Source organism: Penicillium odoratum (genome assembly GCF_028828045.1).
Source record: "Penicillium odoratum strain IBT 22623 chromosome Unknown utg000001l_segment0_segment0, whole genome shotgun sequence".
Classification (NCBI taxonomy): domain Eukaryota; kingdom Fungi; phylum Ascomycota; class Eurotiomycetes; order Eurotiales; family Aspergillaceae; genus Penicillium; species Penicillium odoratum.
Window position 1 is genome coordinate 2,822,807 of NW_026643143.1, and position 27,795 is coordinate 2,850,601.

At 48.1% G+C, this 27,795-nt stretch overlaps 12 protein-coding genes across 12 annotated transcripts; 6 read left to right on the forward strand and 6 right to left on the reverse strand.

Moving 5' to 3' along the window:
* Window positions 1-1,248: 1,248 nt before the first annotated feature.
* N7520_001077 (metallophosphoesterase family protein) lies at window positions 1,249-3,002 on the reverse strand (the record flags this gene model as incomplete). Its single annotated transcript, XM_057135012.1, has 3 exons — window positions 1,249-1,501; window positions 1,551-2,926; window positions 2,988-3,002. The coding sequence occupies 3 exons, from the start codon at window positions 3,000-3,002 to the stop codon at window positions 1,249-1,251; spliced, it is 1,644 nt and encodes a 547-aa protein (XP_057000948.1).
* A 488-nt stretch (window positions 3,003-3,490) lies between these two features.
* N7520_001078 (putative Phosphoserine phosphatase) lies at window positions 3,491-4,524 on the reverse strand (the record flags this gene model as incomplete). The annotated part of the gene is made up of 6 exons (XM_057135013.1): window positions 3,491-3,627; window positions 3,680-3,828; window positions 3,888-4,190; window positions 4,244-4,320; window positions 4,370-4,383; window positions 4,437-4,524. The coding sequence occupies 6 exons, from the start codon at window positions 4,522-4,524 to the stop codon at window positions 3,491-3,493; spliced, it is 768 nt and encodes a 255-aa protein (XP_057000949.1).
* Window positions 4,525-4,741: 217 nt separating this feature from the next.
* Window positions 4,742-6,185, forward strand: N7520_001079 (tRNA (adenine-N(1)-)-methyltransferase; the record flags this gene model as incomplete). The annotated part of the gene is made up of 3 exons (XM_057135014.1): window positions 4,742-4,868; window positions 4,921-5,189; window positions 5,238-6,185. The coding sequence occupies 3 exons, from the start codon at window positions 4,742-4,744 to the stop codon at window positions 6,183-6,185; spliced, it is 1,344 nt and encodes a 447-aa protein (XP_057000950.1).
* Window positions 6,186-6,510: 325 nt separating this feature from the next.
* N7520_001080 (acyl-CoA carboxylase biotin carboxyl carrier protein subunit) lies at window positions 6,511-7,089 on the reverse strand (the record flags this gene model as incomplete). Its single annotated transcript, XM_057135015.1, has 3 exons — window positions 6,511-6,752; window positions 6,804-6,832; window positions 6,878-7,089. The coding sequence occupies 3 exons, from the start codon at window positions 7,087-7,089 to the stop codon at window positions 6,511-6,513; spliced, it is 483 nt and encodes a 160-aa protein (XP_057000951.1).
* Window positions 7,090-7,214: 125 nt separating this feature from the next.
* On the forward strand, window positions 7,215-7,782 carry N7520_001081 (uncharacterized protein; the record flags this gene model as incomplete). Its single annotated transcript, XM_057135016.1, has 2 exons — window positions 7,215-7,403; window positions 7,462-7,782. The coding sequence occupies 2 exons, from the start codon at window positions 7,215-7,217 to the stop codon at window positions 7,780-7,782; spliced, it is 510 nt and encodes a 169-aa protein (XP_057000952.1).
* A 428-nt stretch (window positions 7,783-8,210) lies between these two features.
* On the reverse strand, window positions 8,211-9,824 carry N7520_001082 (cytochrome P450; the record flags this gene model as incomplete). The annotated part of the gene is made up of 5 exons (XM_057135017.1): window positions 8,211-8,510; window positions 8,569-8,748; window positions 8,803-9,421; window positions 9,476-9,571; window positions 9,628-9,824. The coding sequence occupies 5 exons, from the start codon at window positions 9,822-9,824 to the stop codon at window positions 8,211-8,213; spliced, it is 1,392 nt and encodes a 463-aa protein (XP_057000953.1).
* A 1,060-nt stretch (window positions 9,825-10,884) lies between these two features.
* N7520_001083 (CCR4-Not complex 3'-5'-exoribonuclease subunit Ccr4) lies at window positions 10,885-13,169 on the reverse strand (the record flags this gene model as incomplete). The annotated part of the gene is made up of 2 exons (XM_057135018.1): window positions 10,885-12,074; window positions 12,134-13,169. 2 exons carry the CDS (start codon window positions 13,167-13,169, stop codon window positions 10,885-10,887), a joined length of 2,226 nt encoding a protein of 741 aa, XP_057000954.1.
* A 2,859-nt stretch (window positions 13,170-16,028) lies between these two features.
* N7520_001084 (class I SAM-dependent methyltransferase) lies at window positions 16,029-17,210 on the forward strand (the record flags this gene model as incomplete). The annotated part of the gene is made up of 1 exon (XM_057135019.1): window positions 16,029-17,210. One exon carries the CDS (start codon window positions 16,029-16,031, stop codon window positions 17,208-17,210), a length of 1,182 nt encoding a protein of 393 aa, XP_057000955.1.
* Window positions 17,211-17,684: 474 nt separating this feature from the next.
* N7520_001085 (electron transfer flavoprotein regulatory factor 1) lies at window positions 17,685-18,013 on the reverse strand (the record flags this gene model as incomplete). The annotated part of the gene is made up of 2 exons (XM_057135020.1): window positions 17,685-17,701; window positions 17,770-18,013. The coding sequence occupies 2 exons, from the start codon at window positions 18,011-18,013 to the stop codon at window positions 17,685-17,687; spliced, it is 261 nt and encodes an 86-aa protein (XP_057000956.1).
* A 215-nt stretch (window positions 18,014-18,228) lies between these two features.
* N7520_001086 (thioesterase family protein) lies at window positions 18,229-19,389 on the forward strand (the record flags this gene model as incomplete). The annotated part of the gene is made up of 3 exons (XM_057135021.1): window positions 18,229-18,576; window positions 18,842-18,973; window positions 19,036-19,389. 3 exons carry the CDS (start codon window positions 18,229-18,231, stop codon window positions 19,387-19,389), a joined length of 834 nt encoding a protein of 277 aa, XP_057000957.1.
* A 408-nt stretch (window positions 19,390-19,797) lies between these two features.
* On the forward strand, window positions 19,798-21,359 carry N7520_001087 (MmgE/PrpD family protein; the record flags this gene model as incomplete). Its single annotated transcript, XM_057135022.1, has 4 exons — window positions 19,798-20,145; window positions 20,203-20,340; window positions 20,396-21,174; window positions 21,227-21,359. The coding sequence occupies 4 exons, from the start codon at window positions 19,798-19,800 to the stop codon at window positions 21,357-21,359; spliced, it is 1,398 nt and encodes a 465-aa protein (XP_057000958.1).
* Window positions 21,360-24,358: 2,999 nt separating this feature from the next.
* N7520_001088 (uncharacterized protein) lies at window positions 24,359-27,409 on the forward strand (the record flags this gene model as incomplete). Its single annotated transcript, XM_057135023.1, has 1 exon — window positions 24,359-27,409. One exon carries the CDS (start codon window positions 24,359-24,361, stop codon window positions 27,407-27,409), a length of 3,051 nt encoding a protein of 1,016 aa, XP_057000959.1.
* Window positions 27,410-27,795: the final 386 nt, after the last annotated feature.

Sequence of the window (27,795 nt, forward strand, 5' to 3'; positions counted from 1 at the left end):
TTTCACTCCAATGTTGCCTTTCTAAATACTACAAATGGGGCACCTGGGGAATGTTCAAGAGATAGACACCCAAACAGTCAAATGTCAAACCTCTTATGTAAAATCGCTAGCTAGCAAGCTAAGCTACTAGCCTTGGAAGTCGATTGATGCAAGTTTTAGACTTTATACTAAAACACAGATTAACCTAATTGCAGTCAGCAATTGTAACTTCATTACAATCCCATTCATAAACATTGTGTACTAGGCGTACTCGGTGGTTCGTGTTCATGACTGGGAGACTGGATGAACTTGATCAACCTATCGCTACTGTGGAGCGGCGAAGGCTCACTAAGACTGCCTCCGAGCTTAAAGGAGCCTTGGAAGAACTCTTATAGAGTACATATCAATCATCTTGCTGAAATGGATCCCATTGCCGTTAGTAAGTACACTCCCTGTGTAGACTTTATATTTTTGCTCACATTTATAGAAGTTGACTCCGAAGCTGAACGTACCGCAAACCGCCGGGTTATTCAAAGATTGCGCACTGCAAAAGACCAGATCGATTGTGTTCATGTCCAGATCCGGTTTAGGGCCGCTTGAAAGATATTTACTCTTCATTTGATATGTTGTCGGTCTTTTGGGGAACTGGATTTCAGAGGTATCCTAGCTGGTATTTGGCAAAACAATCAGCATCCCAAACCTGAGAGCAAAGAACGGTTTAATTGAAAAGAACGAATGCACTTTCCGCTTGGGATATGGAAGCCATCTATGCCGGAATGATTGACGGCGAGCATTAGACACATTCATTAGACTATGTACAATCCGAACCGCGCATATGTGCAAGGGCTGGATGCTTTCCTATTTCTTACGTTGAGCGTGGACATTATGTGTCTGATCATTCGATTATCGTTTCATTCAATTGAGTGAAGGATTTAGTCCTTCGCTCGCATTAATAAGTTGCCAAGCTGGCCAGGTTGTACAAAACCGCAGATTAACCTAGTTCCAGTGGCCAAAAACTTCTGTTAATTACAAATTCCTATGATGAAGTTTGAAGCGAAAGAAAAGAAGAAATGATGGGATATTTAATAAGAGATAGACACCCTATGGACGCCAGCTTTTTGCAGGCAAGGGTGAACGGTATATGTACAATGGTAGAAGAAACAAGATGGACGGTCCAAACAGGTGACAAGAGCAGAGTAGGGTATCCACTCTTGCATTTCAAGAAGAGCATAAAAAAAGTTTAAAGTAATCAGAAGAGTAGAGAGGTCGTTAAGGGCCCTTAACGGCACCACCGTCGACAATCATCATCTCATCGATCCTGGCTTCGGTTTGGCCCCATTCGAGGCGTTTGTAGGTCGTTACACGGCCCGGTCCCATGTCAAAGTCGTAGAAGCGGACACGACGGACATAGTCGTTGTAGCCTCCGTAGCCTCCCAGACCAGCACCGCCGCCATAGCACATCCAAAGAGATGGTTGCTCGCTCTCGTCTTGCTCAAGCATACAATAGTCGTTGACATGGTCGCTGAATACACATTAGTCACTGCCAAAGGGGATCTGTTCTGAGTACTTACTGTCCGCAGCTGACAAAGAGAACACCCTCCTCTTCAAGGGCAGCCTTGAAGCCGGAATTGAATCCTGGCGCCGTTGGAGCTTCGTCCCACGCGCCGTGGAAGTATTTTCCCGAACTCCGGTACTCGGGCAATGGGATGTGAATGAATGCCATGTTCATATGTATATGGGTATATTCCTGATGCTTTGCTCTCAGGCTTTGAGCGGTATTTTTGAACCAGCGAGTTTGACTCGGCTTGATCCAGTCGTAGCCCCGGAACTGGCGTTCATCGGGGGAGTAGGAATGAGTGTCGAGAAGATAGAAGGTAAGGGCAGAGTGTGTGCCAGTGCCGCGGTCGAGGACTTCGACAATATAATTGCCAACCCCATCAATGTCTTCGGGGCCGGCGGTTGAAAGAGAGTAGGGGAGATTTTCGTAGAGAGCCATGAGCTGTTCGCGGTTAAGATCGCCTTCGTCGTCATGGTTGCCAAAAATGGCTGCGTAGGGAATTTTGCGGTCAACGAGGAGTTTCACCGACTTGAAAACTGCACTTTGGGCATCAGGAGCGGTCTCGCCGTTAACCTGATCCCCCGAGAGGATGACCATATCCGGCTTCTCCTCATCGAGAAGTCGCTCAATGAACTCCAAGGTCCGTGGGTCGGCTTCACACTTCTGTCCAGGCACCGACTCGGCAGGGATCGGGTCTCGACAGTGACCAGTTCCCGTACTCAGATGAATATCTGCTAGTTGCATGACCTTGAATTTTCCATTCTCGTTGATTCTGGGAACCGGCTTCGACTTCTTAGTCGGGTTTCCACGGCGGATGCTCAACCGAGTCTCCAGCTTCTCGGTCCAACCATCCAACAACAAAGGCATATCCTTGATTTCCCAATTCGGACGAGGGTCCACGGCATCCGCGCCGAAAAGAACGTCGACATAGGTCACTGCCTTGCCCGAGTCGCTAGCATGACGGGAGGCGGTCCGCTTCAGCCAGATCCCTCCAGGACGGGGCTCCCACGCTTCCGTATCCCCTTTACCTGTATCTTCGGCCGGGGGCGTGACACGGCCAATCTTCAGATCAATGACAACCTTGTCATCTGGGCCCAAATCCTCCTCCTTCTTCCGTTGGAATTGGACATAGGCCGACGACGTCCAGCCTGAGCGTAAGTAGAGGTCTTTATCAATGCGGTGCCAAGCATCCGGGTCAAGGTTGCAATTCGCGAAGGGATTGAGCGCTGAGCATTTGGTAATTGTCACATCAGTAATTACGAAGCCAGAGTAGTGCATCGGAAGGTGGCCATGGATGGAGGTAGGAAGGACGCTGAACCGATTGTCGAGAAACAGAACCACAAGGAGAATGAAAGCAGTGAGCACACTGAGCTGTAAGCCCGCTCGCACCTGTATAATAAATCAAGTCAGCTTTTATGGATCTCAGGGGTATTCAGACAGATGTTCGTACGATCCGGCGAGCCATGATGCTGATCTCACCCTGGCAAGGACTTGGAATAGAGCCGGGATGCGCAGTGTCGCATGATGTCCCCCAGGATTGTCAAAATGAAAGAAGTACAGGCCGAGAGAAGACCGACGGATTCAGGTCAACTCAAGCCAGAACATAAAAGTGATGGGTGGGAAACAAGGTCAGTTGCCAATTGTTTTCGGGGGAAAGCGACTTGACGCTTGGACCCGCAAGGCGGTCACTTACTCCTGGCGATTCCACTAATTCATGTATTCTCCGCTTTGATACTTCTTGTATTGTCTTGTATTGTTACTGTAGGTGCTACTTAAATATGATAATTCGGCGACAGGTAATATGAAGGGGAATTTTCAAATGTGATGTACTTGACTATTAATCATTCTCTTACTTCTGGACGCATTGAACAAAGTGTACAAGATCACTTTAGGATGTATGTCTAACAATTCTCTAAAACAACCAAAAAATTCTAGCCGACCTATATTAAGTCATTAAACAGTGTTCTTCTTGGCCACATCGCTGGGCGACACCTTTCCAGCAAGGATATCTTTGGTGGTCGCTAGGATTGTGGACCAGTTCTGGAAGGTGGTGTATGGCATTCCTCGGCGATCACAAAAGGTAACCAAATCTGGAATTATGTTAGAGACTACTCGAGATAAGGCAGGGACATATTGGCTTACCTTTGCCCTCCTTCGCAAACAGGAGGTCGGTCTCTGCAGCAGCTGATAGATCAGAGACGCCATCACCAGCATATAGAAGAACCGGGCGCTGCCCATCTGGCAAGGCGGCGTATGGGCGGATCTCGAGAGACTTGTCGTGGCCGAAGGAGCTATAAAACAAAACCGTAAATATAAGTTCACGGATGAATCTCAGACTTGAAGGCCTTACCTCTCATCGTGGTACACGATCTCCCAGCCACCCTCGCTGTTAATATCCTTGCCATCACGACCAGTCACCTGGTTGGCGATGATGGTAAGATGGCTGCGGGGCTTGTGGCCCAAGAACTTCTCAAGCAAGGCGCTAATGATCGGGTACATGCCAGAGGACAGAATGACAATGGGGACATTGTTCTCCTCGGCCCAGTAGTAGAACTCTTCGAAGTATGGGTCCAGCTTCATGTTCTTCAGCAGTGTCTCGATACAAACGTCGTATGGGGTCTTGATGCTCCCAAGCATCTCACGGAAAGCGTCACTGAACCAGTTCAGTCAGAATGTATTGTCTCGGTCAATTCGAATAGGCCTCACCGGAAGCCCAGAGTCTCCTCGAGGACCTGCTTGTTCAACACGCGGCGGCGATCGGCGCCAAATCCAAGGTTGTCAATCTATGGTATTTTAGTCCGGGGGGATCGGAAAGGTGTGCGTTCGACGAACCATAAAGTCATTGCCTGTGGTTCTATTAGTATGAGCCTTGAAATGTGAGATATTATCAGTAACTCACTGTCATCAACGGTAATTGTGCCATCGAAATCGGTGAAGAAGATGACCTTGGGCTTGGTCTCCATGTAAGGAAGCGCGACAGATCCCATTGTGATAGAGTGGAAAAACAGAAAGAATCGGGGTAAAATTCAAGATCGCTGTGATCTTTAAATGTAGAGCAATTGGAGAGTTGAAGGAAAAAGATTCCAAGTTTCCCCGGTGAACGAGGGGTTTGATCAATGGGGAAGAGACCATGTGGGGCAAATCAAGCCAAATGGAAAAAGTGGATTTTTGGAGATTCAGATTCAGCCATTTTTAGCTCCAACAATGGCTCGTTTACTGAGGTCCTTACAGCGATTGCTGGGAAATCCTAGTCCGGCAATCTCTACAACTCCGCCAGGTCCTAGTGTGACTCGAGTTCGATCTATTGATACAGATTTTTCCGTTATTAAAGGTACGTCAACATCCCCCTTTAGAGAACCGGATTTCCAACTAACGACGCGCAGAGGGAGACCAGGTTTTATTACACACCAAACAGCCATCATTGACAAAACCACTGCAGAAGGGAGGCAAGACAAATCTTCGGCGTGGACATTTGGAGCACGATCGCGCCATTGGGAGTCGGGTATGGGACGCAGTCCAAGCACACAAGGGTAAAGCGCTCGCGCAAATTATGTCACGCAACGCGACTGACGCCGAAATAGGCCCAGAGGTTCGACTGAGCCTTCCAACCCTTGAGGAATATGTCACTCTGACCCCTCGCTTGGTAACACCGGTATGCGCAGCAAGTTCAACTCGGAGAGCCAGTGGCTAAATGTCGCAGATTTATGCTCATGATGCCAACTTGATCGTCTCCCTCCTTGATATTCATACAAACCCGACCGCCTCGAACGATACTCAACCTCCGATCGAAATCCTCGAATCCGGCACTGGTCATGGATCCTTGACATTACATCTAGCGCGTGCCCTCCACGCCGCCAACACGACTCCACCGCAACGACCAGCCGGTTCACAGATCCAGTATGTAGCCGGCCGAAATCGAAGCCCAGCGGAGAGTGGTACCCCAGATACAGACCAGCAACCTTCGAGTGAGAACGACCCGGTACAACAGGAATGGGATGCGTGGCGGACAGAGCGCGGCGCCATCATCCATACGGTGGACGTTTCATCCAAATTCGCTAAGCTCGCCGAGAAAAACGTGAAAGGTTTCCGTCGAGGAATCTACTCCGGCACTGTCGATTTTTACGTCGGCGCCGTGGAAGAATGGATTAATTCACAAGTCGCCCTGCGTACCAAGCCGGGCGAGCCGGTCAAGCCCTTCTTGTCGTATGCCATTTTGGACATGCCGTCTGCACATGAACGTATTCCATTGGTAAAGGATATCATCCACCGGGATGGCAAATTGATTGTCTTTGCGCCTAGCATCACGCAGATTGGTGACTGTGTGCGGATGGTCCAGAAGATGAACCGGCCCTTTGTCTTGGACCGAGTTGTTGAGCTTGGTTCGGGACTGACCAGTGGCCGAAACTGGGATGTTCGTCTGGCTGTTAAGAAGTCTGCTTCCGATCCCTCAACGTGGGATTCGACTACTGAAGGAGGGGAAGCTACTGCTGACGAGGCTCCTGACTCTGAGCCTGTCAGCGTGGAACCTTCGGCCCCAAGCGCCTTTGACGAGGCGAATGCTGTCATGGTCTGTCGGCCTAAAGTTGGGTTACGCACAATGGGTGGTGGGTTTGTCGGAGTCTGGCGTCGTATTGAAGATCGCCCTTAGGCATCTACTTCGCCCTGTAACTATATAGATCACTTGTACATTACATAGCCTATAATTACATAGAAAAGCATATCAAGCGTTTTTTCACAACTAAATGGAAAGGTTCCTTTAGGCCAATGAAAACTAGATTTCAGCTCTTTACTTGACTTCCTTAACTACTCACCTTCCGTACCTTTTACCTACTCGGTTCTCTACACAATATTTCCCACCCTTGTCCTACCTTTTCTCCTACCGCACGTATCAATTTAATATTCATTCGATAGGCCACATATGGAAATATCAATATGTTATACTATTATTTCAAAGTGTCGTTAGTCCCAAGAATTTAAACCTTGGCTTTCCTGGCCAGAACTACCGGGTTTCCGCTCTCTATAGTATCCCCAGGCTTGACCAACACCCTGATGACAATCATTCCAGCCAAATGAGGCTCTGTGTGCACATTGATCTCCATCTTCAAAGCCTCAAGAATGCACGTAAATGTGTCTGCCTGCAGTACATCACCCTCCTGAACCAAAACCTTCCATACATTAGCATTAACAGCCGCCTCAATAGCTTCAACCATAGGATCTGTAATACAATTAGTACTATTTCCACCATAAAGGATACTCAGAATCGTACCTTCAAGTGAAGATCGTATCTCATCCAAACTAGTCCCACCCGCCTGCTACTCAGCCAACCACTCCTCAACCAACCGATCCTCCAGCTCAGCCATTTTTTTCTGCGATACCGCCCGATTCTTCTGAATACCTTCGGCCTCACCCAAAGTTTTTCTCAGAAGCTCATTATGTAGAGCCATATCAAACACTCCCTGCTCCATCTCAACCCGGTAATTCCCAGCCCTAAACTGCGCGAGCTTGCGATCAAACTCCTCCTCGCTGACTTCGTAGAAACTGATCGTATCCATATCCTCCAATATCCACGGTCATTCTGCACTAAATCCAGGTCTTGATCCGGAAACATCCAGCGTGGGGATAGTCATTCCAAGCGGCATATACCCACCAGGACAATCAACAGGATAGATAGCAATAGATGTTTGGTTTACCTGATGTGCAGGGGTTTGGCCGTCGGGAGATCAAGATGAGTCCAGAAGAGCACACAGCCAATATAGTATACCAGGTCGGAGCCCTACAAGCCTTTCTTGATCGCGAAGGAGTCGAGATGCATCATGTCAAGCCACATGGCATTCTGTACGGAATGATGATTCGCGATATTGAGGTGGTAGCGAGGGCTGTGTGGGCCGGAGTACCCAAAGGGAGATGCGTCTTCGGTCTACCAGAAACCAATATGGGAGAAGGCTGCAAAAGAAGCCGGTCTTGAGTTCTGGGCTGAATACTTTGGAGATGTCAAGTATCATGCAGATGGGATATTGAAGATTGATAGGGAGAAGCAGCCATGGAAGATTGAAGATGTCAAGGCTCATGTCGATGGGCAGTTGCGTAAGAGTCAAGTCATAGCGATCAGTGGGGAGAGAGTTACTCTTGATGTGGGGGATAGTCCTATTACTATTTGCTGTCACTCTGATTCGCCTGGTTGTGTTGAAATTGTGAAAGCAGTAAGGGAGGTGGCGGACCACTTTAACGAGGAGCGATGTCTGTAGAGAATTTTACATTTCCATTTACCCATTAAACATACGTATCTCTTTTACCCCCAGGAGCTCAAGATGCCTCAAAATTATCATTCAAATTTGAAGGGAGAAATAAACCCAATCGAAATCCATCCAAGTCGAACTTGGAACAAATCTCAAAGCGGAAAGCCAAGGAAACAGCTACTTATATCGTGCAAAAAGGTCTTTCGAACTTTCCAAATCAGCCCTAATGATATTGACCCGCTCCTCAGAGCGAGGCACAAAATGAACAGGAAACTTCATCGGTGCGATAACGATCCCATCGTTAAATGCCGAGCTTATATCCACATCAACGGGCTCAGATCCGGGCAAGATATCGAAAAGCCAAGCCATCTTAGCCATGTTGAGCATCTAGAGAAAACATCAGCATCCAAAAAAAGATTGACCCGTTCCTTTGGGAATCATACCACGGAGTTTTCAGCTAAGCGCTGGCCAGCACAGACACGCCGACCCGCTCCAAAACCATAGGTCACCCTGCGTTTATCATCTGAGTCATCCTGACTCTTGCAGCCAAATTTATTGCCTATGAAGCGCTCGGGGATAAATTGTTCTGGCTCTTCATATTCGTTTTCGTCCATGTGGATGGCCCATGCATTCAAGAAGAAGATCGTGCCTTTGGGTAACACGTAGCCTTCGTAGCTGTCATCCTGGGTTAACATATGAGGAATACCCCCAGGAATAACTGGACGCCATCGAAATAGCTTTTAAGTATCCAGTTAGTTCAGGCTATCTAAACAGAAGCTCAAGTGGGTCAGGTACCTCGGTCATGCATGCCCGCACGTATTCCAATTGGTCCAGGTCATCAAAGTTTGGCGATCTATCACTACCACAAACACGGTCTAATTCTGCTTGCATCTTTACAAAGATCTCTGGGTATTTAGTCATGGTAAGGATAAAGGTAAGTAAGACTGACGAAGTAGTGTCAGACGCAGCTTCCATCTAGTCCATATCAGTAAGGTGGGTGTAACTCCAGATCCACTAAGATATACATACCGAGGTACCTCCTACATAAGCAATCTGTCCATCACTAAGACCGTTGTTCTCTTGATCATCGAGGAGTTTCTCGATCAAGCAAGGCTCTGAATCATGCTTACCGCGTCGTTGTTTTGTCTCTTCCATGAGGCCGAGGTAGAGAGAAGACTGTTCCTGTCGGATCTCTTTAGACTCCTTCTTCCAAGGGCTTAGAAACTCAGGCAGTGTCCTCAAGAATGGAAACGCATCAATGGGAGGTATGGCCCCAGGCTCCAAGATCCGAGTGAAGCGATCCTGTGCATGATACAGGGCCTGCACTTTGTGGGACTTGAAGCTCTCCCCTCGCTGGCCATATACTGTCGTTAAAATTACAGAAGTAGAATACCGTCGGATGTGGTCGTAGTAGCCCTCTGGATCATCAAGCAGATCACACATTGTTTGTGTGGACTCGGCGAGCTGTATTGGAAGTAACGCGTCGGTAGCATTTACATTCAGTATGCCCATAAAGGCCTTTCTCATTGCTTTCCATGTTGGTCCGTACTGGGCTAGTAGGATGTGCAAATTGTCTGGGCATATGAGCTTGTTAGGAGCGTAAAGATGTGGGCGGCTGGAATATATTGCTCCACGCTTGTCGAACAACCTGTTGTTCGTGGAAGTGAGAATTTGTGGTTTTCATTGCGAGCAAGTGACCTACTCTTTTACATGGCGGTAGCTATTCAGAACCACGGCATTTTGAGGTCCAATTTTGAATCCAACGATGGATCCATAATCTTTGGCCCATTCGGCTTGTCTAAAAATGATTAGTCATGAAAGATGGCCATGTATATTTATTCAATAAGAGCATACCGCAGAAACCCTTTTCGGATAGGCAGTTGATGAAGATTGCCTATGATGGGAAGCCCTTTAGGACCAGGTGGGAAATTCTTTGGTCGGCGACTTTTAATCCCATACTGAAATAGAAGAATCGCTACGGATATCAAAATGACTCCGAGAATAGAATCAGTATGGTTGATGAAAAGTGGGATGATATCTAACAGTGCCATGGCTCCTGTCACGGTCTGAGCGAAACATTCAACAAGGGAATTTGCATACATGAAAGGTCTCAACTAGTGACCAAGGCCTGAGCGCGACAAATACTTATATTTGTGAAACCACCTAAGGGCATGAACCCCGTACTTTTCCGCATGTAGTTGGCTTGGGATATGCATCACGATTAGGGGCCAATCCAAGGGCCGATTGGTATTAGTCCATGCAACTTGATTGGTGGTAAAGATGAAAAGATGACCGCGTGTTATCTCCACTGTAGCGGGGTTGTGTTTATGGCCAATCAACTAGGTCAAGAAACAGAAGAGTTGGAATAGAAATTGAAAGATAGGAACTGAAGATCTGAGTAGGTCACCGCTGCATACCAGCTTACTTTACATCTAATCACTTACTCTTCGACTTTCCCGGGTACCCAAGTAGTGAGGGTCTGGGCGGACTCGGTATTGTTTGTATGCTAGGTATGGAAGAAGAATTAGACGTAGCCACGCTCTATTCAGGATTGATGAAGCCATTGGCTGAACAAAAAGTACATGGATCATGAACGCCCATCGCCAGAGAAAAACAAAGAGCAACCTCAAGCCCTTCGGCCACCTGTTCCACCTGAACACCAACCCCCCAACCTATTTCATGAAACTGTCATATGACGTTACAGATTAGGCGAGATGTGAAACCGAGAGATACCAGGAAAAGCTAACGAGACGAGTAGAATGAGAAACATAGGCACGGAGGATGTGGGAAAGCGAGACTGGCGCCGTAGACTACTTCGGATAGGAGGCCTTTTGGCGAGTCGAGGATGGAGGAGGAGAGTGAAAGCAAAGGCAACAAGGCAAATAGAAAGAGAAAAGAGAAAAGAGAAACGAAAATAGAAGACATTCATAATCACGGTGGAAGAAAAAAAGACACACACAGAAAGATAGTTGAAGAAAAGAAACGATGTGACAAAACAAAGACAGTAGGTTTAAATCCCCCACGGCCGCGAAAGATTCCGAGATAAAACGAAGAAAACACAAAAAACAACAAACACCCATCTCCAAAGATTCATATGCTCCGGTCATCCCATCAGTGTCGTTGCGGCCCAAAGTCCGCTTCTACAACCTTTCCTTTCTTCCCTTTAAGGGTAAACTCCGCGAACAATGCAACGTGATCACTAGGGAAATGGAAGTTGGGGAATCCTGGAACCCGACGGAGGTACTCCTTGTCAACCTCGCCAAGTAAGGCGGACACGCGAAGCGTGTTGGATGAGAACCACACATAATCGAGGATGTCCTTGAAATCCGGCGTGTAGTTTGTGAAACTCAGTTCCCCGATAGATTCGTAGGCGGACTTAAGTTGGAATGGATGTGACATTCCGACTGTGCTCAAGTTTCCATAAAGACGGTTCTTGAGCTCCGGGTGATCTTCATCAAGTCGTCCGGTCGCAATCACGGTGTATGCCGCAGACCCAGGGGATGAGTTGAAATCACCACACATCAGAAGCGGGATTTGATCCCCGCTGGAGTATTCCTTTGACGGAGCAGGCTCCACAATTGGCGCGTTCTCAGTTCCGCTTTCCGCCTCAGAAAAGCGGAATGCGGTCTTGTCTGCACAGGCAGGCATCTTGGCGTATTTGTCAGATAGCTTGGTGAGTTCCTCCATGAGAATGGCAGTCTGAATGAGCTTAACGTCCTTGAAAGCCGGATCCCAGTAGAGGTGAGAATTCACCACCATAAATCGGGCTCCAGTCTGTCGGTTCTCGAGGAAAACAACAACTGCAATGTGGTCCTTCTGCCAAAGTCGATTGTAGATATCGTCTTGGCCCTTGGCGTCGGGCCGACGAACGGCGGTTTGACCGAAGTTGATTAAATGTTTATCCAAGAGAATGTACTTGCTTCCCTTGAAGAAAGTGGCGCAACCATCGATGGCTTTCGCGTCTTCTTCTTGCATCCCCATAGCACGCCCTCGGGGCCAGAAAACGCCTTTGTATCCACTGTAAGCAAGTTGCTCCCGGAAGAAGTTGTTGTAGCTGCCTTGATCCACCTCCTGAAGACAGACAATGTCCGAACTGTGAGACTTGAGTTCTTCAAGGATGAGTTCGCGACGGAACTCCCAGGAAAGAATGCGTGAAGGAACGTAGCCGTAGTGAGAAGCGGTGGCGGAGGAGTCGCAGAGGGTGTTATAGGATAGAACAGTGATTTTCTCAGCGGGGCTGTTGTTGGAACTCGCAGTTTCGTCGAGAATAACCCAGTCACGATCTGGGGGAGGCAAGTGTACTAGAACAGAGATAATAATGTTAGAAGGGGCGTAGGGGCAAAGAATCGGGTTCACATACCAGGCATCTGTTCCCTAAGATATTTGATAAGAGCTTTAGTCCCATCTTTCATAATTTGAGACTTCAAGACATCGTTCAAAGGGTTGCCTTCAATGCCCAACGTCTCCAAACGGTAGAGGTAACCCATCTCGTAAGGGAGGGTGCGAATGTGATTGTCAAAGAGAAATAGCTTCTTGAGATTGGTCAACATGCCAATCTCTTCGGGGAGCTCTGTTAACTCATTGCCGGAAACATCGAGATGGGTCAGTTTGCGCAATTCACCAATTGCCGCAGGGATTGCCTTAAGCTTGTTGTGGTTAAGGTATAACTTTTCGAGAAAGCCATACCCAAACAATGACGGGGCCATTGCACGCAAGCCCTGTCCACCAAAATCAAGCGCATTCCATCCTTGTGTTGATCCCGGCTTATCGCCCGTGGCCTCACTCGAATCTGTCTGGCTGGCGATGAGCGAAATCCCCTTGGCTTGCTGTGCCATGACCCGGGCATAGTAATGAGGAGAATTGGACTGTCTCGACTCCTGGTACAGCTGGAGCTGCTGTTGCCAATGTTCGCTCATTGGTCCCTCCATATCGTCATCGGCGACTGTTTGGCCGCCATTTTGAAGGTGGTTCTGATTGAATTGAGCACTCGATGTGGGCAAAACGCCAGCGGAATAGTTCTGTTGGGTGAAGGTGTGTGTTGCTTGAGAGTGGGAGGCGTGAATCTGTTGTTGAGTGTGGTGCGATTGGAATTTAGAGATTGGCATCCCACCAATGCCCGCATAGCGCTGCTGTTGTTGCTGGTGCTGGTGCTGGTGCTGATGATGAGCCTGAGCCCCATTCATCACCATGTGTTGTCCTTGGTACATGTTGAAAGGAGTGGCGGTTGATTGATTGACAGGGGGGGATCGGGAGGGGGAGGGTGTGTCGTGGTTTAGCTTTAATCGAACCGGAGAATTGGTCCCGTTTGGTAAATTGTGTCGTTGATGTGAGTGTTGTGATTGAAAAGGAAACGGCCCGGCCCCAGGCTGCTGGAACCTGTAGGTACCATCGGCCATTTAACGCGGCAAAAACCGTGGCTGATTTCCCTGGCGAGAAACCGGGGGGCGGGGTGGGAAAGTCGGGTGGGAGGAGTTGACGAGAGGAGTAGAGGATGGAGCACGGTCTCTTCTCTTCTTCAACATAGAGCCCCGCAGTGAAGTGACACTGTTTTGAAGGGAACAATCAGGACTGAGAGACACAAACCTGGCAACAACCGGATGGATCGCAAGTTTGTGGTCCGAGTTGAGGTGCAGATACCCTAAGGGCGGAGGGTGGGCGGAGTCACAGGTCACTTGAGATCGTGAGCTGTGAAGGTCAAGGGAGGGCAAGAAGTCAGTGGGAAGCTCAGCATTATCAGGTGCTGAATTTCAGGGCCATTCGTACAATTGTTTCACACTTTGCGGGGTTGTAGGCTGAGCGATCTTGGGTCGAGATGACAGTCTTGGGCGGTTTGCATCGAAGGCGAGAGTTGGGTCACGTGATATCACCGGATCCATATCACCGCCTTCCGATCTTGGTGCCGCGCAAACAAATTGAACTTCAATCTACGGAATACAAATGGTTACTATTGCCGCCTTTGCACTTTCAAAATTTTCCTTGAATTGTGCAGAGAAGGAGTGATAATGACCTGGGAAATATGTAATTCTTTGTTGAAGTCTCACTTCTGATCACATCTCTAATCCCAGAATGAATGTGAATGTTGCTTCTGTACCAGGGGGCTTTGGTGAAGGCAATTGGCGTGTTTTTCAAATACTGAACAGAGTTGGCCTCGGTGAAGAGCAACATAGTTAGGAGGTTCAGGTGAAGCATGGTGATCATCGTAGACTGTGGAAGGTTTTAGACTGAAAGATGTCCTCGAAACTACGTTGTGTCTCTGGACATTCTCTGTCTCAACAGCTGAGAATTGTGTGACGCGACATTCGCCTTCGAGTACATTGCCACTAACTATAATATAGATTAATGTAGAAAATATCTGACGTTCAGTATGTCGGGTACGGATTACATGTTAATCAATTATTTGTTTGCAGTTCCAGATCTAAGAATAAGCCTCCGTTTCCAAGCATAATCAGGGGAATCATCTGAAGTGGATCGCGTACTAGCCCAATTCCAGCTTATGCAACATAAGCCAACGGGAAAGGTTATTCGCACTATTGATGACCCCAATTTCAACCCAAAATTAGGGTTGGAAATGGGCGCGCGTGAGCATAAGGGTCATACGCGACCTAAAAGCCCCACATAGATAAACCCCTGTCAAGCCAACAGCCCTCTAGAGGCCTAACCAATGGTCATCTGATCAGAAAGTTACAGGTTTACTGGAAAGCCCTCGTATCGCAAGGATCTGAGGGCCCAGGAACAGAAAGAAAAAAGATCAGTCCAGGACTGCATTTAAATAAAAAATAAAAATAAAAGTACGAAAGCCTCACTTTTGGTCCATGGAGAGTGACTGCAGATCTGTACCGTAAGTACGGAATCGATACACGTTCATGGCAAGTAGATATAAAGTTTAAAGGTTGGTTCGGATGGATCTAGACGAATCGTGGATGCAAGGATATAAATGAAGCACTATCGGCAGGCTGGTCTATAGGTGGACATTGACAGGGATCTCCGACGCCCGTGTATTCAGGTATCTCGTTGGAAACGGTAAACCTCCTTCGCGTACTTTTGATCGTTTAAATGCGCACTTCCGGCGCACTTCCGGATAAACCGAGTGGAGATTGATCAGGAAATCTCGCCTAAATTGGATATATAGGGCGTACTCCGTAGTGGCAAGAGTCAATGAGGCGAATATTGAAACAAAAATAGTTATTTCGAGTACGAACTACGTTGCCCCTGCACGTGTCAACGCACGTACCGACTCAAGATCCTTGCTGGTAAGGTGTTTCAGTAGTACTGTGAGTAGTGTCATTATATGCCCCTCTTAAGAGGGGTAAAAATTGAATATCAACATTCAAATCGAAAATGGCGGTGCATTTTCCGTATTCATAGAGCTTACTCAAGAACTCAACCATGGATAGCTCGGCTAATGGGGTGGAAGTATAAAGCCTTTTGTAAGAACCCAAAGTTGTGGGTGGCACTGTAGTGGACACTGTAACCAGTCATGATGTCAACGATCCTTTAATTCACCTGCCGATGCGGGTTAGACAAGCCTCGCTATTCCTTTAGCTCATTTCAACCCTCGCGTGCCTAAAACTTGAAGAAAATTTTTCTTTCGTTTTGCTCCTTCGAGGTTAGCCGAAACATCATCAATGCTTGTCATTGGTGGATGGAAATACTTCTCCTATATTTTAGAAAATAAAATAAACCAAATGCTATAATCTACGGAGTGCATATATTTTACTACAAGTTATTCATTACGTGAAAAGACGGACTAGCTCTTCTAGTCAAGTGGGACTGTTCGATCCAGGGGTCGGGACCAGGTCGTGGCCTTGTCTTTTGTCCTTGGTTCATTTCCTTCCAAGCTCCCCCTCCTTGGATTTTTCTTTCTTAATATATCTTTAATCTTTGAAAGTATTCGAGTGAGGTACTGTCTCGATCTTGTACTTGAAAAAGAGTTGGCTTTTTTCTCATTCCAACCTTGAAAGGACTACAACAATATTTTCTGGTCCGCTTTGATCCCTCCAAAATTGCTACATCATCCTTGCTCTATCGACTATCGGGGAACTTGGGACCCTAACTTTTTCTTGCTTTTTCTTGCTTTTTCTTTGTCTTTTTATATATCATATCGACTTCCTGACTGTGACGAAGAGAAGAAAAATAGACAATGTCTCACAGCTCATAAACCGCCAATTGCCACGCTGAGAATGCGACCGACTGCGGAACCACATTAAGAGTCAACGGGGATAATCGATGACTAGTGTGAATTGGATATGGACATTATGACGACAGGGATAGTTTCATTCACGGCCCCGACGCCATCCGGCTCCGATGTTCACTCAAACCTGAGCTCGACCTTTGCCGCAACCTCGTCCTCATCCTTGGGCTCTTTGACAGACTACTCCAACTACCCTCTAGCACGACAGGGCGACCGCACATACCTCCGCGATCCAGAAAACTTATATCCTCTGCCATGCGATCAGCCCGAGATCCACCGCCAATCCCTGCGCACAATGATGCTGTTGCGCGTCTTTGGCGGCCCGTTTTGCAATCCCTACCTGGCTAACCGCCCGCCGAAGCGCATCCTGGAGATCGCCTGTGGGTCAGGCCTTTGGTCCGGTTTATGCCACGAGTGGTTCGTCAGCCGCGGCCAGCCAGGCGTGAACTTCGTCGGGATCGACTTTATCTCCCTAGCCCCAGATCTGCGCAAGCAAGGCGTGAACTGGCAGTTTAAACGACATGATCTCCGCAAACCCCGCCTCCCTTTCCCAGACGACTATTTTGATTTCGTCTTCATAAAAGATGCGGGCATGTGCCCGTCTAGCCCGGCGCAACAAGCTTCGGGCCTAAGTGAACCACTGCGGGTTTTGAAATCAGGAGGAATCTTGGAAGTGTGGGACTCGGACTGGGTGTTTCGCTCACTGCTGCCCAACCCGGCGCCGGCCCGAAAAACCTCATCGAAGGATCAAGAGATTGCTGATTCGACCGCTACCTACACATTTTCATCCGCCACGCCCTTTACAAGGGCCCAAAACAAATACCTGGTTGACTACAACTCCTGGGTCGAGAAATCATTTGATCGGCGCAAAATCACCGCCCTGCCGTGCGCCACTATCGGCTTGTCTTTTAATTCCGAGGTCGACTTATTAGAGAATGTGGACAGTCGCCGAATTGCAATCCCACTTGGCGATATCCGGTGGGAGCGGGAAGGTCAAGGGAAAGATTCCAAGGGTCGTCCACGCAAGGCATTAACACCGGATCAGAATTCCATTCGTCGAACGGCTCTTCTCACGGTGGTTCAAATGATCGAAGGGCTGGAGCCCATGCTCATCGAAGCCAGCGGGAAAAGTCGTGATGAGTGGGATCGGTGGTGGGCTGCGATGACTACCGACTTCTTTCAGAAGGGCGGGCTCGCCAGTGGCGAATGTCTCGAAGTGAGTGCCTGGTGGGGTCGAAAGATATGAATCATCTCAGCCACGAGTCAAATTCCGGTGTTTCTGGGCGCACAAGTAAATCATTGAGTGCGCTTGTTATTGGTGATACCCCTCAAATTTGTGAATATTTTTTTTCCTTCTTTCTTTTCTTGTCTTTAAAATGTTTTTTTCTCTTTGTCTTTCACATTCTATGCATATAGCTTGAGATCGTTTCGTCCTGGCCTAAACGCTTCAGGCGGCCTCATATCGCTGTTTCAGTGTTCGGTACCGCTTCAAATAGTACCTGGGGATTGTTGATCTTGTCAGCATCTGATGAAATTTGAGTCGAGGGGAGAGCAAGCTGCGCTCGCATTATGAAATGATGTATGACAAAATAATGCGAATCAAGACCACCGCATCTAATCGATGTTGTGTACATAGGCGACGCAGAATATAGAAATGACAGCATGACATCGTCGAATCATTATCGATCAAAGATATGGATGATATAGGGAGGGAGGTTTCTCACAATGCTTCGACTTCTGTAGAGACACGGACATACAGATTAGCCACTATACGACGATTGGGCTAGAGTCAGATACGGACTAACCTTTCTTTACAAATTCCGCCCTAGCAATCCCCTTTCGAATTTGCTCTTCATCCTGAAGATGAGCCTGACCTGCAAACGCACGATGGAGCCGATCTCGGAAATATTTGTACCCCAGGGGATACTCGCGTCCTAACCAAAGGAGTTCTTCAACATTAGTGAGCTTGTGCTCTTGGGTATGGCCCATGCATGCGACCGCACCTTTATACACATTGATGACCTGCCGACGTAATTCCGGGGCGACCATGACCAGTTCATCCGATAATATCCTGCCTTATCGATTGGCACGGGTCTTTTTTGGTGATTGGGGGGAAGTTTGAAAAGAGGTGAGATTGGGCGGTTCGGCGGTTATCGGTGACGTCGGGCAATGCGGAGAGCTGTTTATCGGTAAGATCGCGCAATTTGGCCGCGGTTATGCGGTACAACTCCCCGATTGCTTGTCTTACTCCGCATCAATTCATAATGATACCCAGATCTGCCCTATCGAGGCAGCTGGCTCGATCGACATATTCCATTTCAGCCCGTCGCTTTCTTTCAACTACTAGTACGGTACAAAATGTTCAAGCCCTGGCCCCCGAGAACCCGCCCGCACGTCCGCATGGAATCGACCCCCGATGGCTCACGATGATGAAGAGACGGATTGGGAGATGTATGATGTTTGGGCTCCGACCAGCTCAGATAGATGAAGGTGGCCAAATTCTCCAGCAGTTGGCGAGGGATTGGCGGGATTTGCTGGCAGGGAGTGAGGGGTTCTTGACAGATGAGAAGCGTCGAAGCTTGTTTCGGCACAATGTGGTGTGGGGAGAACAGGTATGACCTGGCCCTTAATGTGCTTTGTTTTGGTTTAAGTAGACTTTGGACTGACATATTGGTATTATTGCTTGAAAAGGATATCATGGTAAGCTTGAGCTCTGTCCAGCCTCGGCTGGCGTCGGCTTGAATCATACTAACATACATTCTAGGGTACGAACTTCAATTTTGAACTTCAACTCGACAATTGACTTTCGAACGAGTAAAACTAACAAGTCTCTGATCAGGACATGTTAACAACGTCACATATGTCCGATACGCCGAGTCTGCTCGAGTAAATTGGGCGCGCAACATCGGCATCCACATCGATCCCGAGCACAAGAAAGAATGGCTCAACTTGGTCAACTCAACGGGAATTGGGATAATACTACGAAGTATCAAAATCGACTATAAGTTTGTATGTCGAACACTGCACCAATATACCCTGATAAGCCATAGATTAACGCCTTCAAACTATAGCCTATGAAGTCGCCCGATAAGATCACAGTATACCAAAAGCTTATCCTTGACACTGCTTCACCCTCGCCGCAATCCGCCTTCCAGCTACAGGTGATGATCTTATCTGAAGCTCGCCAGCGGCCGGCAGCTCGTTGTTATGAGGAGAACGTGATCTATGACTATCAAAAGAACAAGAAGACTCAGCTTCCGCCGTTTATGTTCAAACAATTTAAGACGATCTGGGAATTGCAAGAAAAGGCCAAGTTGGAATGGCAGCAGCGAATCTTGGATATTGAAAGTCGAATCCGAACACTTGAGATTGAGAGTTGGGACCGGGCTGATGCAGTTGAGGATACCGGCTCTGCAAAGCAATAGATACCCGTCATCCGCCGCGAGAGGCCCATGTGTATGCGATTTCTTAAGGGCCTCTGGCGAAGAACAGTTAAAGGTACCGATGATGCGATCGAATTAGAAGAGAAGAGAAGAACTTAGATTCCACTGAGGTGAAGTTCATGTCGGCATAAACCCAAAGCAATAGACTCAATAGAATCCTGTGAAATAATTGGATTCATCGGCTACACCCCGCCATTACTCCCGCGAAACCCAACCGAATAGGCTCTACAGATCCACCACTGCCCCACCAACTAAGTAGCCTACTTGGAGCGATATTTACCTCGGGAGAGTCGAGTCGACGGGGTATAAACCATCTACCTCTGCTCCGCCCCTCTTTCGCATATCAGTGCAATCATATCTCAAAGCTGATCTTCAGAAATCGATATACACATGTCTCAACCCATTCATCCAACATCATCTTCGGGTGAAACACGAACAGAACATCTAGCAACCTGGGCATCTAATCTACAATACAAAGATATCCCGGAGAATGTCGTCCAAAAAACCAAAGATTTCTTCCTAGATTGGCTAGGCTGTACAATTGCCGGCCGTCATCACCCCGCAGTTTCTGCCATGGCACGATTCGCAGCGCAAATGGGTCCCTCGAATGGAAAAAGTGAGCTGGTTGATGGGTCATTAGAATTCACGACTAGCCCGGCATTTGCTAGTCTGGTTAATGGTGCTTCGTCTCATGTAGTTGAGCAAGACGATCTGCATAATCGGAGTATTATGCATCCTGTAAGTTCTACTCATCTGGGACATGTATGGGAGGAATTATGCTAAACTCAAAACTAGGCTACTGTCATTTACCCGGCTGCTTTAGCTGTAGCCCAAGAAGTGGGCTCCACAGGCGAAGAGTTTATTGCGGCTTGTGTCGTCGGCTATGAAGTTGGTTGTCGCGTTGGAGAATACCTGGGCAAAAGTCACTACGAGGTACGAGTTAGAAAACAACCATTGTGCTATTCGTCGCAGTACTTACTTCATCCAGAGATTTCATAGCACAGCGACAGGCGGCGTCATTGGAGTTGCAGCCGCAGCTGCCCACCTATTAAGGCTCGACGCAGCAACAACTTTATCAGCAATTGGAACGGCCGGCACACAAGCTGCAGGTCTTTGGCAATTCCTGCTCGATGCAACCCACTCAAAGCAAGTGCATACAGGCAAGGCCTGCTTTGATGGAATATTCGCTGCATATTCCGCCCGCGACGGCCTCCTCGGGCCTCGAGATATCCTCGAGGGGCCACGAGCAATGGGTATTGCCTTAGTCCCAGGAGAAACCTACCCCGAAGCGATCGATCAAAATCTAAGTTCCGATTGGGCGATTCTCAGCTCCAGTTTCAAATGGCATGCGTCGTGCAGACATACACATCCCAGTGTCGATGCACTGCTCAATCTTATGGAGAAGAATCAGCTTGTGTTTGATGATATTGAGTCCGTGGTCGCACGGACTTACCAAGCTGCTCTTAATGTGCTTGGTCTTAGTGGAAGTGGAGAGACGGTTCATCAGAGCAAATTCTCGATGGGATTTGTTCTTGCTGTTGCGGCTAAGAAGGGACAGGCTATGATTACCGATTTCACTGAAGAGGATTTGGTGGATGCTTCGTTGCGGCAGTTTCAGAAACGTGTTTCTATGGAGCTTGATGAGGAAATTGAGAGCAGGTTTCCTAAGCAGTGGCAGGGGACTGTCATCGTTACATGCAAATCTGGGAAGACATTCACTGAATCGGCTGAGTTTGCAAAGGGGGATCCAGAGCTTCCTTTAACAAAGTACGATCCCTGATGATATTTCGACTCGTGGAGAGGCTAACGATTTATTTAGGGAGGAAATCGAGAGAAAGACGAAGGCTCTTGCTACTTATGGCGGGATTACGGATGTCGCACGCGTCAACCAACTGATTGACAGGGCGTGGAATTTGGAGCGAGAGACTAGTCTTAATGGGTTTGTCTTTTGATAATTCATAAATCCAATTTCTTAGGACTTCCCAGGGTCAAGAGCTAGTTCCAAGATTCGTCAGTCCAGCATAAGAGTAGGAGCCCAAGGAGATAAGAAACGATTAATCCAATCATAGTATTCTGTTGTGAATGGCGAAACTTAAAAGTATTCTTCAGAATGCATATCAGCAGGCTACCTGCATATCTGCCCGAATATGCCAAATCAGCCTTAAGCACCACATGCTCCGGTGGGTGTGATTGCAAGTGCAATACCTAGTATCTACCCTCTTATTGTCACGAGGGATATAACTAGTAGATTCGGAGACATTATTCGGAGTATAAAATTTATATTAATCTATCATGGCGCATTGAGAGGACTTCTGATGTCCGAAGCCCTGCGGGGTTTCCAACTCTTCATAAAATGGAGAGACGTCTTTTGTTGCAGGCATCTCTTGGAACAAATCAAGGTCTGCATTTAGGTTGTTGGATATGTTGTATCGTTCGTGTTTGTTACGAGGACAATGACACCGATGAGGATGATGTAAATGCGACGATGACTAGGAGCCTCAATCAATGTTGCACATAGATAGGCTCAGTCATTTTTTTGAGCTAATTATTTGTCACCTAGGCTGAAGCCGTGGCTTCCTTATCCTTTGCTGTTATTCCGCGCCTGGCTTCAATTTTCTCTCGTGTTGAATGGAATAGGGGATTTCCGATTAACGTTCATGTGCACGTATTGTTTAGGTTGTATGCGTTTTTGAGATAGTTAGTACATTCGATATATAGATTTACAAGTGTGCACCGAGAAGATACTATTTATGTTTGTAACATCAAAATGGCCATTTTTCAATCGTTAGGTAATATGATGGACCGCTTCTGCCCTCCAATTCTACACGAGCCTTACGGTAACAGTATTTGCTCCCAAGCTTATTTCGCTTAACATTGGAACGATTTGAAGCGCCTCTCATCCATTTTCAATAATAGATGTGAAATGCTCCACATAGTAGAATCCTTGGTCTGTTCTATGGAGCTCGAAGGCGGCGACTATTGGTACTAATGCGACTAGAATGAATGCATGGGACATTAGTTGGTCCAAGCTGGACAAGCAAGGCTTTCTATTCCAAGTCTGTAAATATGGTACCAGATTCTTTACAGAGTATTTTATTGACGAAGGAACTTCCTTGAATCAATTAACAGCAATACCATTTTTGAAAATGATTGCCTGCTGGCAGAGATCGCGGAACGCTAGTCGGCAACGCCGCCGAGATCCCACCAAACAAATCATCAAATAATAATAATAACCGTACGTTGGAATGTGGCTGAGAGACCATTGCAGAAGTATATTGTTTTGTTGATCTGTCCAAAATAATGAGGCTTGAAAGTGCGGAATACAGTACAGTATACGCGGAAATTGGACGGAGTACGGAAGAACTAAAAAAAAACTTGTCACGGGGCCGATACCAAACAGAGTGAGTGGAGAAGGGCCAGAAGATCCAGTGAGATAGCAGATCGGCACAACTTTTGTCGAACCGTTTTTTAACTTATCGGGTCCAAGGGGAAGATAAAGTCAAATCGGGTAAGTGGCGCGATGGAATCATGGTTGATCATGGTTGATCAACGATTGAGCCGTATTATATGGGGCCTTCTCTCTAACGTGACGAAAATTGATCACGGAAGGGGGTGATCTCCAAGGCATCTAAAAAATGCCACCGCATCCAAAACGAAAAGGTGGACGGACAAGCCTATCCAAGACCGACCGGGGCGCCGATCCATACCGCATCGGTGGCTGATCTACGAGGGAAACCTTGATGCCATGTAAATCCATCCTCGGGAGGGGTCGAATTGACCTTAGGTTTGGGGGTTTTGAACATTGGGGAAAGGAAATACCCTGGTGTCTCTGCTACCAAGCTATTCTGTGAAATTTCTTGCACCTCAGGGATCCCAGGTTGGTCATTGCGGAAAATGAGCGGAGCCTCCAAAAAGACACAGAGCCGAGCATGTGAAGACCCTGAAGAAACTTCTATTCATCAGGCCACCCCTCGGTCTAGCCTTGTTTGTGGAGGCTTCTGAGAGACTAATCCCCCCCAATGATCATCCGGCTATGGAGGACTCGTGTCGCCATGCATGTCCCCAGGTTTGCGGTAAGGATGACCCCGCAGCACACAAGACTGAGAGAACGGCTTGTCGGCAGACTGATAGCTAATGGCGATCCTTGTCAGGTAGGGTTCAATACAAGTGGTTAACCACTTTATGAGTCTGCCGTACAATGAATGACCTATCATGACTGTATGTACTAGTATCGTACGGGGGGCCAGATCAAACTCGTACAGACCTTGTAAAAGAATATCTGGCAGAAACTGAAACCCCTCTAAAACGTCTCTAGTTCAAATTGAAACCGCCATCAATGGCTATATGCTAAGCGAATGGGATAACGAAAATACAGACCTATCCTGTTCAAGAAAGGCCGATTCGCAGTTATCCGGAATGCATAACTACTAAGCTGCACGGTGCACAACGAAAAGGGGTGAATATACTCATACATTCAAGACCCAAAGTCGGTCGAACGAACCCCATCAAAAGAGATTGAAATAATTTAAAATTTAGCAGTTAGTAACACTTCAGGGAAAAAGGGACCAGATAAACATCAGTTAGGAGGAAGTGATCAAGTTGACTCTTCATTAAGTCTAAATCCAAATAAAAGCGGCATGCACCGCCTTCCCGATACTCAATGATCGACACCCTTTTTTCCTTACCATACGTTACCACACGGTTTCTTTCTCTGCCTTCCAAACCTCATACACTTTTCCTTCCTTCCTACCAACTTTCCTTCTTTTTTCTCTTTTCCTTTTCCCCTCCCCCCACATTCTCACTTTCTTCATTTTGTTCATCATTTGTTCCGGGACGCCTTGGGAAAAGTGTCCTTTCCTTCTATTTCGCCCATTCCCTCTCCAGCCTGGTCCCAGTCCTTGGCCTTGTCCCGCCAAGCTGACTCGGACCTGGGTTTCGGGCCCGCTCGCCCATGCCGCGCTCATCTGCTGCGGGCAGAAAGAACCAGAGCAATCGACACGAGAATGGTCTCGTCGGCCCCGGCAAGAAATTAACTAAGCAGAAATCCAGTAGCCATCTCAACGGCACGCACGCCAACGGCGCTGCTTCCGCGGCTGCCTCCGCGCCTCTCGACCTGTCCGCCCATCGTTCGTCTAGCGATACCGCGGTAACCTCCCCAGTAACCGGCGTCAAAGGTTCGGATGGGTCGAAGTCGGATGGCAATGGCCGTGTGATGGCAAATGGACAAAGCAAGGGTGTGGATGTGGCATTGGGCCAGGCTAACAATACTGCGCCGCAGAATGGTAGCATGGCAGGAACGGGTTCTCGCAATGGCCCTGGAAAAAGATCGGGGTCAAACGCCTCTATTAACCCGCTTCAATTCGCGTCCACTATCCTCAAGTCCTGCCCCATGTACGACACAATCGCCATTCTGATTTTTCTGCTACAACTTCCGCCGATGGTCCTCACGCTCGTTCAGTTCTTGTTCGCCTCCTTGACTTTTATGCCTCCCAGTGGCGCCGCCGCCGGATCTCTGTCTGCCAACTTCGACATATTTCAGGGTCCCGCCGGTACACCATCTCTAGGGACGATGATGGCCATGGATACGTTCTGTCTACTCTTCTGGGGTCTCTTCATGTGGACCTGGGCACAGAATTTCGCAATCGATCTCGCTCACGTCCAGGTCGCAATCACGTTAGGAGGTGGAGGATCCGGAAAGAACGGCGGGGTCAATGGTCTCTGTGTTGGAATTGTTCTGCTTCTTCATATCGTCCGCAGCAAGGGCATTCAAGAATTTGTGGTGGGACATCTCGTTTCTGCCAAATTCATCAGCCCGGATCTGCTTTCTCAATATTCGAGTCTCCTACCCGCCGAGTTCCGACGTACCGAGGCATCAACATCGCCGAGTTGGCTGAGGAGTCTCCTCGCCGTACATATATTAGCACAAGCAGGAACGGCCATGGCAAGACGCGCGATGGCAAAAAACAGGGCCCCCGCACCGCCTCGAGGTGGGAAACGTGGGGATACGGAGGCTTCTGCGGGTTCGCAGGGGCAACCTGATTCTGCGCTCGAGTCAGCTGCTAGCCTTTCTTCTTCTCTCATGGGACCGGATGGTCAGTTTGTCAAGGACGGCAAGGATCGTTTAACATCGGCCAAGAAACGCAGGAGACAAGCCAATCAAGTTCGAAGTCGCCAACCGTTTTGGGCAGCTCTCGCCAGTACAAAGGTCACTGTCATGCGAGAATACGAACATTCCAGAGCATCTTCGAAAACGACATGTGCTCTTACAATGACTGAGGAGGATCTTCAGGGTGTTTCTCTTGATGACGGATTGGTATGGATTACAGATGTGGATAGTTCTTCGATCAAGTTTGCCGCCGGCGATCTCAGTGAGGATTCTACGGGAGCAAGTTCCAGCGAAGTCGGCCGCTTAGAAGGTGATGTGGAACCGTTCTATGTTTGCGTGAACGGGGCACTTTGGGCTACTGCGACAATTCTCCGGGTGTCAGACCCCTCGAAGGGCCCGAGCATGGTACAATGGCGAGGCGAGATTTCCGGTCTTGCCCCAAACTGTGCCTATACTTGTTCTTTTGTGCGCAGCGATACCGATGAGGAAATATGCGTCATGAGTGTCAAGACTCCCGCGACAGCTGACGCAGAACAAGGTGAGTCTCCAAGCAGTAGAATATTGCGGACATGCATGAATCTTACCAATCGATTAGCTGTTTCTGCAGTACCGACGCCTCCACAGCCACTCTATAGACCTTCCTCTCCTTCGACGACCCTGAAGAATTCCATCAACAATGCCGAAGCCAAACTGAACGAGAAGCGCTCTCGGCTAAAGAAGACGAAGAATGACCACAAGCTTCTCATTTCGAGAATCCGGAAGGAGCTAGACAACTATAATCATCGTCTGCAAAGCGGTACCGATGAGAACAAACAAAAGCAGCGTTCACTTCAGCTGGAGCGTAATATTCGACAGACGGAGGAAGCCACTACAGCGCTTGAACTGCAACTAGACAGCATGGAGAACATTCCAGAGGAAGAAGTAGAGCAGTGGAATGCACAGAAGGCCGATTTTGATCGGGAATTGGAGCGATTTAATCTCGCCAAGGAGAAGCTGCAGGAGGCTCGCCTTGCTGTAGCCCAGCAGATTTCGTCGCTGGAGCAAGAATTGAATCTGAGTATCCAGAAGAAGGAGCGACTTCAGGGCCGCCGGACTCGCGTCAACGAGCAGTATGAGCGCATAATCTCCGCTAATGCTCAAGGACTGAACGAACGAGAACGTCGTGCGGCTGAGCAGTTTGCCCGGGAACAAGACCAAGCCAAGATGGAGATCAGCTTCCACGAGCAATTCGCGAGTATCAGCCAATCCGTGCAGGATTTCCAACTGCGCACTGGTCTCCTTTGGCAGCAGGCATCTGCGATCGAGCAGTCAATCCAACAGCAACAGCAGCAGATGCTCATGGACTCTGGTCCTCTCACTCCCGAGGGCAATCTGCCTGGAACCAATCCTCTGTCTGAGATAAGCAGCCTGGCTGCCAATGGTCCCAACGGCCGCTCGCTGTTGGCGCTCAGCTTTCCTCCAGCCAAGTCTAGTCCTATGCAGACTTCCTCTTCTCCAGTCCATGCGACATCCTCGAATCCAACCAGTCCTGTCCACGACGCGTTCATGTCTCAATTCCCGACTTCTCCACTTGGAAATGGAAACTCCTACTTTGGATCGGAAGTCAATCACCGAGACCGCTCATTCTCAAACCGCTCCAACCACAGCAGCTTGTTTGGATCGGAGATGTTCGAGCCCAATCACTTCCCGTCTCTTCAGTTCGACCTGTCCGAGATACTGTCTGAAAAGCAGCCTGCCGGCTCAGACACCAATGGTTTTCTTTACCAGGCTGGCCGCCCTTCGTTGAGCCCCTTTCAACGAGCGGCAAGTCGCGGTAGCGGAGCCGGAAGTGGAAGTGGTAGCGGTGGCAGCGGGAGCGGCAGTGGAAGTGGCAGTCCGAAGTCAGCACGCGATTGAAAAGGGTCAAGCGGTAATCCTAACTGATATGATGACTGCAAAGTCTCATGCGCGGTTACCTTATTGGGCCTTCGATTTCGCGTCTCTTTTGAATGCCTCGTCTAACATGTTTGGTTCTTGTGCCTGTGTTACACCTGGTTGTGGTCATTGTCTTGCGGCTTCTTTTCATCTCCTGATCCATGGACCTCTCGACAGTCTCAGGTTCTTGGCTATTGTCGGACATGTTTCTCGCGGCGATATTATACAGGTTTGATAGACCAGGTTGAAGTAAAATGAATCGCAGTTCTGTTCCTAAGACTAAAAGCTTGATCAACGAATATTGATACCAGTCCATGCCATCTTGTAAATCGTCATCTTGAATGTTGCGTTTGTAGTTAGTGTCAAAG